Below are 14,378 nucleotides of genomic sequence, written 5' to 3' on the forward strand. Positions count from 1 at the left end.
TATTTATTTATTTCTGTTTTTCACTGAAAATTTCTCGTGCAATACAAATATCTTGACACTCATTTAGTAAAACCAATACGACAGAAGCTCGTATAATATCTGTTTATTCCACCAGCGGGTACTCATAACAATCATAAATGTATTGGTAAAATGTAGTGGTGTTCCAATGATTGATTATAATCGATTATTGATCGGATTGGCTTTTATGATGTGATGATGAATTATAAAAATTCATAATCGATTGCAGGGCCGTAGCTAGCGGAGGGGGGGGGGGGGGGCAAGGGGGCAGTTGCCTCTCCCCCCCCCCTCCGAAAAAAATCCGGAAAGCATTATAGAAACTTAAAGAAAATTCTCTTCTTAACTGTTTAAGGAGTTTTAGACTATTAACTACTCAGTTGACCCCCCCCCCCAAAAAAAAAAATCCTAGCTACGGCCTTGGATTGTGTGGGAAAATGTTAACTGTAACTGTTCCTCCAACTGAGATGATAAAATTGATGGAAATATGCAGTGGTTTGGGTTTGTTTCCATGTGTACCGGCCTCGGTGGCGTCGTGGTTAGGTCATCGGTCTACAAGCTGGTAGGTACTGGGTTCGGATCCCAGATACCGACTCCAAACCCTGAGTGAGTGCTCAAGGCTCAATGGGTAGGTGTAAACCACTTGCACCGACCAGTGATCCATAACTGGTTCAACAAAGGCCATGGTTTGTGCTATCATGCCTGTGGGAAGCGCAAATAAAAGATCCCTTGCTGCTAATCGGAAAGAGTAGCCCATGTAGTGGCGACAGCGGGTTTCCTCTCAAAATCTGTGTGGTCCTTAACCATATGTCTGATGCCATATAACCGTAAATAAAATGTGTTGAATGCGTCGTTAAATAAAACAGTTCTTTCTTTGTTTCCATGTGTACATAAAGAAACATTATATTAAATAGTTAACAAAGGTACACTTAGCCATTTGCACACGACAATAGGTGCAACGTCCTTATAATTCAAAGCCTTCTTATGGTCATGAAATTCTAACCGATTGTGTAATCGAAAGTTGATCGGTTGGTGCCAACCGATTATAACAGATGATCGATGATGAAAAAACAACCGATGAATTTGTCTTTGCTGGTTATAAAATTGACATTCAAAGAAATAATGATGAGTGCTTTCAAAGTAATGACCACAGTTACACGAGGGATCCATAGTCAGACCACGATATACATGTACAAGTCTGTATTTAATGAGGTTTGTTTTTCTTTCCAACCAGTGCACCACAACTGGTCAATGGCAGTGGTATGTGCTGAATAGGGGTAACTTCGGACTTTGGTAACTTCGGACCCGAGTAATCTCGGCCCCAGGTAATCTCGGACCCCATCGGCTTAGTTAAGAGGAATTCCGATGACATTTTTCTACTGGTCTCGACGGCGCAGTGCCTAAGCAAACGTCGGTCTTACAAGGATGGCAGGTACAGCCCAGAGTGAGTTCATAAGGGCACAACGGGTAGATGTAAGACCACTACACCCTCCTTTTTTCTCATTAACACTCTCAATAACATATATCTACTAATAATTAACCACTGAGGTGTGTGCCATAACAAGTGTGCTTGAACTTTAATTGAATATAAGCACGAAAATAGTTGAAATGAAATACGTTTTTTTCATTTTATGGCATATGCAGTTCAAGCGTTCATTTCAATACGCATATTTCTCCAAAAGTATGGGACTTATATACCCAGTTGTACATATATTTTATTTCTAGTAAATAAAACAAGAAGTTTCAATTTCATATATATTTTTATTTTCTAAACATTTAAAAATATTTTGTTAAGACAGTTTTTACCAGTTGTGTTTAAAATCCATTTTAATAGTACATACTCTAGATATATCTGAGGGACAATTATCATCATACTTTACGCGGTGTGAATATAAAATATATACTAACCAACTATATATATATATGTGTGTGTGTGTATATATATATATATATATATATATATATATATATATATATATATATATATATATATATATATATATATATAAATGTTGCGTTTTTAAAAATGTATATGCTTACATCAATAAACTAAAACAATTTGTGATAACATCAAATATTATATAAACGATTAAGCCCTATTTTTATAAATCAGTAATCTAGGCATACAGTTTCTAAAAGTAAACTGAAAGTTCACAGTTGTCAGAGAATTGTAGACCACATGTTTCATCCTACTGGACGGGTCCATTTAATTTGGAACATGAACCTCCTCCCCCCTCTCCGGGATTTTTGGAGACAAGTATTTTTAGATACCTCATTATATATTCTTCAAAAAAAGAAACGCAAAAGGGTACAAATGGGTTATAACTCCGATTTTATGTTTCCTACCGGTTCATGCTTTGTGAATATAAGGTCATTGCATGTCCCAAACACATTCCCACGGTTACATTCGATAAAACGCAGCTACTGTAAAATAAAGTTTCAAAATGTGAATATTCGCAAAAACGCAGCCACGTGCAAACCATGTCACCACTGCACGTGCGTTGTCTGCACGTGCAACATGAACACCGACAGTATAAAAGTGCAGGGTGTTCGCTTGCCTGGCCTCTGTATCTGGCCGACAGTTGACAATCCAGGACATGCCACGTCTCAGTGAACCGCAGAGAAACAATGCCATCGGCCGACTAGACGCAGGCGAATCCAGAACGGCCGTTGCCAGGGCATTCCATGTGTCCCCAAGCACCATCTCCAGACTGTGGGACCGTTACCAGCAACATGGATCAACACGTGACCTCCCTAGATCCGGTCGACCACGGGTCACTACCCCCGGGCAGGAACGCTACATCCGGGTACGCCACCTTCGGGAACGATTGACTACTGCCACCTCCACAGCCGCAGCAATACCAGGTTTGCGCAGGATATCCGACCAGACCGTACGGAACCGCCTACGTGAGGTAGGAATTCGTGCCAGACGTCCAGTTCGAGGTGTCATCTTAACACCACAACACCGTCGACTCTGATTGCAGTGGTGCCAGATTCATCGACAATGGCCTCAACTGCGATGGAAACAGGTGTGGTTCAGTGACGAGTCCCGATTTCTGCTCCGACGTCATGATGGAAGATGTCGCGTGTATAGGCGTCGTGGTGAACGTTATGCGGCAAACTGCGTGCAGGAAGTGGACAGATTCGGCGGGGGTAGTGTCATGGTGTGGGCAGCCATCTCACACACTGGCAGAACTGACCTGGTCCACGTGCAGGGCAACCTGAATGCACAGGGCTACATTGACCAGATCCTCCGGCCACACATCGTTCCAGTTATGGCCAACGCCAACGCAGTGTTCCAACATGACAACGCCAGGCCTCACACAGCACGTCTCACAACGGCTTTCCTACAGAACAACAACATTAATGTCCTTCCTTGGCCATCGATATCACCGGATTTGAAGCCAATTGAGCATGTATGGGACGAGTTGGACCGACGCCTCCGACAGCGACAACCACAGCCCCAGACCCTGCCCGAGCTGGCAGCAGCCTTGCAGGCCGAGTGGGCCACCATCCCCCGGGACGTCATCAGTACTCTGGTTGCTTCAATGGGCAGGCGGTGCCAGGCAGTTGTCAACACACGCGGAGGCCACACCCGGTATTGACTCCAGATGACCTTGACCTTGGTGGTGTGTCCTATCACTTACTCACAATGGACTAGAGTGAATTGTGAACAATCCTGCAACATTTGGTAATTATCGGACTCACCATTCAATAATTAAATCAATTCTCCAAATGTTACGACAATGTGGTTTTGCGTTTCTTCTTTTGAAGAGTATATATGAATTTAATATCTGCTTGTCTGCAGCAAAAATGTTAGTGGATTAAAAAAAGATCACTATTTGAATGGGGGTACCGTTGCACATTTTGTATCCCAAAAACACTATATTGAAAAATTAAATATAGTGATAAAGTTGTCATCCATATACATTTTTAACAGATATAAGGCCAAAATGAATGATATTCATCCTATACTAGATGTTAATAGTAACAAACCAGATAACAATGCAATATGTGGTATGCCTGAAATGCATTATTTTCTATATTTACACATATTTTGGGCTGCTTGAACCTTTCACTATTAAACATTGCACTGTATTTAATATATTGAGGCAGCATTATTCAAATATGGTTCAGTATATCTGCCTATACTATACTCAACAAAATTAATTAAGGTCCAATAGATATTTTAGCATTTTCCTTTAAATATGGGGAAAATACAACTTCTTCCGCTGAAAGTTGTCAGCATTGTGGCATGTTCTTAAACTTAATGACTTAAATAACAATTTTAAGGGAACACAATGACAAAAAACATTCTGAACAAATGTGTAACAAATATTGCCTAATGCTCATTTCAATATTTTTCATAAGTATGTGAAATCCCAGTGTTTTTTGCGTGTATAACCAGTAAAAGTTTACTGAAACAATGTATAGAAGCCATATATATGACCAAAACATGCTAAAATAATATGACAGTGACAAAGAATTATATTATAATATAAAGTTTACTAGCCCTTAATTAATTTTGTTGAGTATACATGTATGTGCCTCAATATTATGAATATGTCCCTCTTTACTAAACACCAGTGTTAAAAATTTAAAGCATCAGTTTTGTGTACCTACCATAATTTCTTTTGCATTACATGTACAAGTCATCTATCTCACAGAAGTTCATCTTATACTAGTCTGTGTTTGTAATATTTTTAGATTTGCCTTTATATTTACATTGTGCTTAACTTATACTCAAGTGTATATAATTAGTTTCTACATCAAATATTGTCTAGGAAAGTTTTCACTTCCTTTCATATTCCTTTGCATTTTCATGCAATTAAAGTATGTCTGTCATGTTCACAATTTCTGGTATTGTCCTTCTCCAGGCTCTGCTCTGGTTCCCCCATCAGTATGTCCATCAGCTCTCATGGTATCATATCACTATTTCATCTCTAGTGTGCCTTCTATAATTTCTCAGCCATATGACAATTTGGTTGGGGAATAGCCTGGTATGCCTGGCATGACTGATACCAAATGACAACTTGGCAATTTGTTCTCTTTATGTGCATTCTCAGAGCATTCTCAGTGAATACATACATATAGAGTAGGGAAGGCTGATTTATACTCTACTGTAGTTCAATATTATCATCCTTGGTTTGGCAACAAACATTTCCAGATATTTCTCAAGTCATGATGTTTTTGTATGTTATTCGCACCTGCACTCCCATAGAGAAGGTATATGAAATGATCTGCTTCTTAAATATATGAACATCAATTTTTGCTGAACTTCCATGAGCTAACAACATTTCAAGGAAGTCTTGGTGTTGCTTGAGAATGTTCAAAACCTCCAGTTTTCCATTCTGCATAAAAGCACTGTTGGTATCATAGCCAGTAATGGCAAGCACAGCTGGAATTGCTACTTTGTGTCTTCCAGGCATCCTTAATGATACTGTGCACATCTATAAGATGCCTCTTGTTGCCAAATTGAGTGTATACAAATGTCCGTATCTGGGATGGTGAACTGGCAGTAATGTACAGACATTGAAGTATAATCTTTGTTTCTGCATTTTCTTGTGCACTTTACACCACCCTCAGACATGGTTTGCGTTTGAAACATGTACTTTGTCTCACAAATAGAACCCTCTTCCCAAGAAGCTGAGGGCAGAGTTTTCTTTTTTCTCTCATTTAAATGGTCTTCTAGTCTCTTAAGACCCAGGGCTCGAAACTCGTCAAAATATATGGTGGCCCAAAAACAAATATCTGGGCCACTAAAAATTCATTTTCAGTGGCCCAAACTTGCTTTAGGTAGCCCAAACATGAAATATTTATATTTCAGGTTTTAAGCCAAATATTTAAGTAAGCATTTGAAATGTGCTTCAATAAAATAATATTGATTTGAAGAACCCTTTCTACATAGCAAAGATACCAACATACATAGTATTGAAATGAAAAATTAAAAGAAAACACGACGAGCAAATTATTTACTTATTTTGTACAATTTTACAAAATGTCTGAACTTAATAATTTTTTGTTTACATCGTTAACACAAAATTGCATGGCGTGACTCGTCTCCCAGGGGTAGCTCACATATAATACAAAAACATAATGTACAACCAACTGGGCTACATAATTGTTCACATGTTAGCGAAGTGTTGTTCACGTGTTCAGTGTTTGATAGTGTAAGTATTTGTAAGAAATAGATACAAACCAAGTGGGGTAAAGTTCTCCTTATCCTAACATAACCTACCTTCATTTGCGTTAGACAGAACTGAAAACAAAGTAAACTTCCTTGGTATGCTTGCTTTTTCCCTTTGGTTCTTGATGTGTGTTTAAGAAAATTCCATCCGGCGGATGACATCATGATTGTGATTTTACTTGTAATCATATCTTTAGTCAATTCAATAGGCACCAAATTGACTGGCCAATCAAAACCCCCAATTAAAACAAGATTTAAAAAAAACAGAACTCAGAACACCATGAAGTAGATGACAAAAACTAAGACAGCATTCGGGAATGTTCTACCCGAGATTTTCTGAATGGTTATGAACTGGATCCGAATGTCTTTGTTTTATAAAAAATTACACCTAACTGCATTCGGTCTACAACATCAATGTTTATAATTAATATAAATGAATGTTGGCAAATTACGGTAAGCCGATATACGTTCAGTTTTGCGAACCAAAATGTCATACAATTATTAATAGTGGCTCATATATTACAGAGAAAAGATGGCCCAAATAATATTATTTGGGCGACTAACGCCATTATTTTTTAATATTTAAGTCGCCCAAACGGGACTTTGGTCGCATTTGGCGACCTGGCCACAGGCCGTTTCGAGCCCTGTTAAGACCTTTGTAAATACCTTAGATCAAGTGTGGCTTGGAAGAACACCTTTCACATGAGAAATTTAGTGCCAAACCATGAATGCTGTTATTATGCTACTGTGGATTAGTTGCAAACCTTCCATCCAGTAGATATTCCCTGAAAATATGCTGTACCAATAGAGCAAATTGGAAGAGAGCAAATTGCCATGGTCTCATATGGTATTAGTCATATCACAAAGTCCAGGGTATTCCTCAACCGCATAGAAATGGCTGAGAAATGTCCAAAGAAATACTGAAGCTGAATTGGATGGTTTGTGATCTGATAACAAGAGCTGTTGACATATTGAGGGAGGAACAAGAGCAAAGGCCCAGAGGACAAAATAAGAAATTACAGATATTGTGAACATAATAGACATTATATTTGAGTCAGATGATAAGACTGAAATAGGAAAGAAAGTCAATACTAGATATGCCTGATGACTATATCTGATGTCAATTATATAAACCTAAGCATAAATTAAGCACAATTTAAATACAAATATGTTTTTAAAAATAGTACAAGCTTCTGTGAGATGGATGAATTGTAAATGTTTTAACACACATGCCGAGGAAAGGTACTTATAATTGGTTGGTACTAAGAACAGGGACATCTTCATAAATTTGTGAACATAGTATATAAACTCCATATACTTAACCATATTTGAATAATGAAGCCTCAATATGTTATAGAAAAAAGCCAGGTCAATTTGTTTTTTTAATAATAAAAGCTTCAGGCAATCCTAAGTATGTGTATACATAGAAATTAATACATTTCTGGCATTGCTTACTAGTAACTTATTTTGAGAAGTATATAATTATTCATACCTCATATTATATTGTTTTGTAATTGTTATTAACATCTACTTATAATAGAATAAAAGGAAGGATGTAGAAATAGAACATTGTAAACTTCACATATATCATATTTGGGTCACATAAAATGATTGAGAATTGGGAATGAAAGTTAGATTTTTATAGTGCTAGATATTTACCTGATGACAATATTCTATGTAGATATCAAATATATACACCAAAACATAAGTTAAGCGTAATATAAATAGAACTGCAATTCTAAAATATTACAAAAAGCAACAAAAAACCTAGCTATTGTAAGATGAACTGTTGTGAGACAGATAAATTGTATATGTAATGCAGACTTGCCTAGAATGGTATGTTAATTCACTTTTTATGTTTGTAAGACATGTGTGTAATATAAAAATATTCAAAATATCCATGTAAATGGTTTATACAGCATGTACTGCACCATATTTAAGTAATGCTGCCTTCAGATATTAAATACAATACAAAAATAAAAGGATCAGAATGTTTTAGGTACGGTATGTATATATACACATGTACATAGAGAATTACGTATATCGGGAACTGTGTAACTTTTGATGGTGAGTATACCCCTGGTACTATATCCATACCACATATATTGCATTGCTTTGTGGTTTGTTGTTATGAACATGTAATTTAGCATGAATAGCATTCATAATTTGGTCTTAAACCTGTTCAAAATATGTCTGGATGTTAACTTGAACATTGCTATGCAGTTTTTTTCATATACTATGTTTGTAATACTCAGGACATATCAAATTCATTGACTCACTATGCTTAGTCAGATGCCAAAAATGTATTATTTTTTGGTGGAATACATTCATCAGTAACCCAGCTTTAAAGTAAAAGCAGTGATATAGTCCAGAATTATTTTCAAATATTTTCAATAATTATGTGGAACATTCACCTTGATCAGAAATTTGCCCTGTTAAAAATAAATAGGGTGCCTACACTCAAACGTGCCCTACAGGCACACCCACCAACAGATTGCCTGCAGACAAGCTGATTTGAATATGTCTATGGATAGGCTTCAAATATATACTCATCTTGAAAAATCCCGAGGGGGTGGGGGGAGGCGGGGGGGGGGGTATAGTGGGCCCACGGTCTAAACATAGAAGCTGCAGCGCACTACGTGACCCTTCCACATATTCTTCCCAGTACTTAAAGATTTTTCTTTGAAGATCCCGGTATTTTTTTTCTTGGTGACGTTTCAGTTTTGACTCGCTCACCAATCGAACTTGCAAGGGTACCAATCTGGCCTCTTCGAATAGCAGGGTAATCAGCATATAAAATGGCATATGTGGGTGACCACGTTTATTTAGTCTGTTGTGCCACCCTTCAACATCATTATTTGTACGGATACAGAGTCCGTAGACGCTCCAAGGTGATGGTGGCCAAACAGCGCTCGTGATCCAGGTATTGCCGACATATTCAAACAGGGCTTTTAGTCTGTCTGTAGTTGTCTCCATCTGCAGTTGCCGGAACAAGGCTGGGATGTGATTCCCTGGGATGAAGCACAGAGCCATCACCTTCCTTAACAATTTGAAGGTTCCGTCGTCGGTTTGATAGGCTTATTGGAGACCAACTTGCTGTATATTTCGGTATACAACCTGGGTGAAGTGGAATGCACAGCCTTTCACTTCTACAGTTGGCATTACTGTTGCCATAGCCCTCCACGTGGCTTCTTCGTAATCAATGATGACACGTTGAACCTGGGGTGGTGATGGTAGTATGTCTAAGATGGCACGAAATACAGATATATATAGTCATGCTTCGAAAGACGTGACATCATACAGACCACAAGCGCTATGTGTTTCGTGCAGTCGTCTTGTTTAACAAACGCATGGACGCTGAAGATTTGCGTGAAAGGTTTCCTAATAAGTTTGAACGTGGCGTCCATATACCACGTCTTAGCATTTCCTAAAATTTGCAGTTGTTCGTCAGTGTATCTTTTCGTATGCTTGCCTGTCTGTGAGAAAGTGCACATAAAAGATCCCTTGCTGCATTAGTAATAATATAGAGGGTTTCCTCCTGATTACTATGTGTCAGAATTACCAAATGTTTACATCCAATAGCCGATGATTAATTAACCAACGTGCTCTAGTGGTGTCATTAAACAAAACAAACTTTAACTTTAAAGTACTACAGGCATGTCTTAATCTGGTATTATCGTTGTTATGGTTCTGAAGAAACTATATAGCGTATAGCGTATGTTTACAATAATGATGGTTTGTTTCCTTGTTTAGGTCCGATGGGCGTGGGGAAGTCGTCGTTCATCAATACCACAGCCGCTGCGTTGTCAGGGGACCGGTGGAGGGAATATGCCTACACTGGATCGCACGGCGGAGACGGCTCCCAAATAACTGTCTTTACCAACAGGTTTGTTAGTCTTGCCAAACAGATACTATTTCCTATGGTCAGGGGACAATTATCTCTTCCTCTCTCAGAGGTGGATCTAGAGGGGGGGGGGGGGGCGGGCCCCTATATTTTGTGAGTTATAATTTTATTATATATTATTATTATTTTATTTGTTTTACGATCCCTCTCCAAACCTCCCCCAAAGTTCCTATGGCAGTCCGCCTTATGTCATTGCCCCCCCCCCCCCCCAATGGATTTTTGGATCCGCCACTGTCTATCATTCGGAGTGGGGTGGGAGGCTGGCTTTTGCCCGAATTAAACAAAAATGCCCGAATCTGAATAACAACATTTATTCTTATTAGTATTACAACCAGAAAGCTATATATAACGGGTTGCAAACGAGTGACTGCGCATTTTTACATGCATTTCAACTAATGTTGAGGGTAGAAATGCATGGTAAAATGGTCTCAGGTTGCCCGAATATCTGTATAATTGTTGCCCAAATTTGAGGTTTTGCTCCAGTACTAGATGAGCAATTGCCTCCCTGCCACCCTGTCTCGTACGCTTATGTTCATAACGAGGTAGCTTGTGGCTGATTTCCATTAATATTCGTCTCTCTATATAATTTCTTTCTTTTCAGCTATCCTAAATGCTGTATGGCAGAGAATACCAAATTCATCCAGGTTGCTCTGCCAACCTTCATCGACATCGCAGGTTTCAGCGATGAAGACAATGACAAATGGGTGGAGCTTCTCAAAATTGTGTTTTATGGTCGCCTGCCCGAAGGAGAGTCTTTGGCTGAAGCAGAACATTATTACAGGTAAACACCAAACCGTAAAGCTGCATGGTCCATAACACCACATCTGATACACATGCAATACACTGTTTATAGTCATATTTTGTGTGTGTGTGTGGGGGGGGGGGGGGGGGGGGGGGGGGGGTGGGTATATATATATATATATATATATATAGGTGTATGGCCAGGGGCTACAGTGTTTGTGCCTGAATTGGATATAACGAAGAAAATAAATTCAAAGACACAACAAATAGCTTAAAGGCGTTTTTTAATTTTGAACAATCTCTGCTTTTCATTTTAGCTACAGTTCTGAACTTTACCCAGTCTCTTGAATCTAGTTCCGACACGCTATCCTAAAGCACTCGATCTCTTCGGCTATCTTGAATTGTGATCTGTCCAGGGCCCCGTTCCACGAAGCGATCTTAGCTATGCGCTTAAGGTAATCTTAGGGCTAAGAACGCTTCGTGGAACGGGGCCCAGGCCGGTAGTTCTGACTTCAGATAGCCTACATGTTTCAACAGTGAGGACTAAGTGTTATATGGGATAACGTATTTTGTATATACAGAAAACTACATGAGATTAATACCATTTATCTTACAACAGTTTGTTTCAAAACATATTTAACGAGTGAAAGCGAGCTAGATGTTTTTGAACGAGTTCCTATGTCACTGTCTGTCAACATTATCAATGTCTACTGAACATTTTAAGCCCATTTTGACAGTCTATTTGCCAAATTAATTGTATCATGAATTTCAGAAAGAAGAAAATATTTGCGTATTTCAGTATATATAACGACAAAAATAGATAAACACGGAGCTGACGATTTTTGTGTGTTGTTATTGTGTAGGGATAATGGGATGAAGGGGTTGATGGAGAAGTATAGCAGTAATGATGAGAAGCTCAAGGTCGACAGGATCATCTTTGTGTCGGCTGCTAAAAATCAGGTTCCTGTCAACCTAATTAAAGCCGTCATACGCGCTGCACGGCCCTTAGGCACCAAAGAAAACCCTATGAAACGAAGTAAGTAGCAAAGGAATGTGTACTAGCACATTTTAAACTCGGCTATTAGGAGTCGAACAACACTTGATCCACATTGTGAGAAAAGAAGCCTGCTGCCTGCGCCAGGCTGACGGGATTAACAGAAAAACATGTTTAATTAATACTTTCCATAATTAGACAGGACTGCACTTACCATAGCCTGTGATTAACTGTTTGTGTAGCGTTGGTTAAAATGGGAAACACTTAACAAGGATCGATCCTTTGACACATTGTACATCAAGCTACCAATCTGCCACTGGGCCACGTCACACTGCATGAAGTAAGACCATAATAACAAATTATGAAATGAAAGGCATGTTTGTTTAATGACACCTATGAGTATTTAGTCTCTCTCTCTCTCTCTCTCTCTCTCTCTCTCTCTCTCTCTCTCTCTCTCTCTCTCTCTCTCTCTCTCTCTCTCTCTCTCTCTCTCAGAAAGAAAACCAGCTCAACCCAGCATATCAATGTACATCAATATCGGTGGGCAGATAGAGGAAGAAACGAAATGGTTTATTTAACGACACACTCAACACATTTTGTTTACGGTTATATGGCGTCAGACATATAGTTAAGGACCACACAGATATATTGAGAGAGGAAACTCGCTGTCGCCACTTCATGGGCTACTCTTTTCGATTAGCAGCAAGGGATCTTTTATATGCACCATCCTACAGACAGGGTAGTACATACCACGGCCTTTGTTATACCAGTCGTGGTGCACTGGCTGGAACGAGAAATACATGTAGCCCAATGGGCCCACCAACGGGGATCGGGGTAGATAGAGAGACATGTCCCTCACCAAACACCACCAATAGACATATATCCTGAACAAACATTCAGATAACTGAGGTGTGAACCAACACATTGGGATTCAGTTTTGTTTGGATATTATTAGATAGAATATAAATTAAATCGAAAATAAATTACGGAATGATCATGTATATAGCTTTAAAGGGGATGTCCTTAAGTTGCTGCCATTATAAGATATGTAGACTACGAGAGACTTTTTAACGACTGAAATTTGATTTTAAATACATTTTCTTGATGAGAATATCAGTGTCTGATTATTGGGAGGTAAATCCAATTTGACATACTGTAATTACTAGAATTACCAAGACACTGGTATTCTAAACAAGACATCGTATCTGTTATGTTATTTCAGTTGTTAAAAACGGCTGTATTAGTCGAATACACATTACAAGGGCAGCACACTCTGGACAGTCTCTTCAAGAATTGTTGTTGTTTTTTCTAGCCATTCCAATATATGGAGTCATGACTAAAGCAGACAAGGTTGGAGGTCCAGAATTATCACAGTCGGAGTATGACGAGACTGAAAAGGCATTTATAGAGGCTCTTGGTCTGCAGGGTTCCCGACATCGTTTCCTCTTGTGCCAGAACTACTGTGATGATGTCGACGTGGATAAGAAAAGAACGGAGACCCTGCTGCCTGCCCTTGACATACCTGTCCTGCAGTTCATGATCCAAGTGTGTGATCCAGTGATCCGAGTCATCAACGAGGGTGAGGCGTACTCCAGCACTCGACCCACAGAGGCAGGACAGCACCAACTGGATGAGAGGACAGATACCCGCCGTGGCGCTGTTGTTGACTCCTCGTCTGATGCCGCTAGATTTGCTCCAAGATCTCCCCTGATGTCCTTTCTCCGTGAGATGGGTCTGTCGGACACCTACATCAGTCTCCTGGTGATTGCCGTGGAAGCCATCCTCGTTGCCTTTCTTCTGAACCTTATTCTTAGACCCTCACTGGACACCGGGAAGCTCAAAGTGGCGTGTAGCTATGCCAGAGACAGACAAGAGTTGAAGGTTTTCGAAGACATCTGCAACAGCCTTGACACTACGTTTGGCGCTCGATTCTTCACCATGTTGCTGTTATTTGCACTGATACTACTGAGGATTGGTGTCACTCTTTTCTTTAAGAGATTCTACCGACAAGACGGTGGAACAGATCAGACGTATGGCGCTAATCAGTAACTAATAAACATGCTCAGCAGACACATTAAACACATTTCATCTGATGTTTCGTGACTCGTATGACGGCCATTCTGCAGAACGCCACGATTGTTCGCGTTTAGTCTCTACATGTCCGAACCTGTCCTAGCAGCACTGGGAAATTGACCGCCCCACTCTAAGAAAACTAGGAAGCGGGGTCGGCCCCTACTACTCTTTTCTAGACTTTACTTTGCTTCATAGTGATACCATCTCTTATCTTCCGGTGTCGGGCCCGTCCGCACCACTATACCAACCTATGACGACTGGACTATACCCGTCTGATACTTTCTCTCGTACAGACGGATCTGGCTTCTCAAGATCTGTATTTCAGCACAGCACTACACCTTCAATGTCTAATGACTGTCAATCTAGGGGTTTTCTTGACGGGATGCAACCCATCTCGTCCCTATACGCTGTGCACCCAAACGGCCTTAACGAGGCCACTCACGTGGATATATAGATCGGACTTT

The 14,378-nt window shown here is 39.6% G+C and overlaps 1 protein-coding gene across 2 annotated transcripts in view; it reads left to right on the forward strand.

Moving 5' to 3' along the window:
- LOC121383405 overlaps positions 1-14,058 on the forward strand; it is a 24,230-nt gene extending 10,172 nt beyond the window's left edge. Inside the window, exons 4-8 of one of the 2 annotated variants that reach the window (XM_041513413.1) lie at positions 1,250-1,459; positions 9,956-10,088; positions 10,708-10,887; positions 11,711-11,883; positions 13,154-14,058. In XM_041513413.1, coding sequence (XP_041369347.1) covers positions 1,441-1,459; positions 9,956-10,088; positions 10,708-10,887; positions 11,711-11,883; positions 13,154-13,890 — 1,242 coding nt within the window. In that variant the 5' untranslated portion in view covers positions 1,250-1,440 and the 3' untranslated portion in view covers positions 13,891-14,058. The remainder of the gene's footprint in view (positions 1-1,249; positions 1,460-9,955; positions 10,089-10,707; positions 10,888-11,710; positions 11,884-13,153) is intronic. The other variant, XM_041513412.1, reaches the window with a different exon arrangement.
- Positions 14,059-14,378: the final 320 nt, after the last annotated feature.

Source organism: Gigantopelta aegis, chromosome 10, assembly GCF_016097555.1.
Source record: "Gigantopelta aegis isolate Gae_Host chromosome 10, Gae_host_genome, whole genome shotgun sequence".
NCBI classification, from domain to species: Eukaryota; Metazoa; Mollusca; class Gastropoda; order Neomphalida; family Peltospiridae; genus Gigantopelta; species Gigantopelta aegis.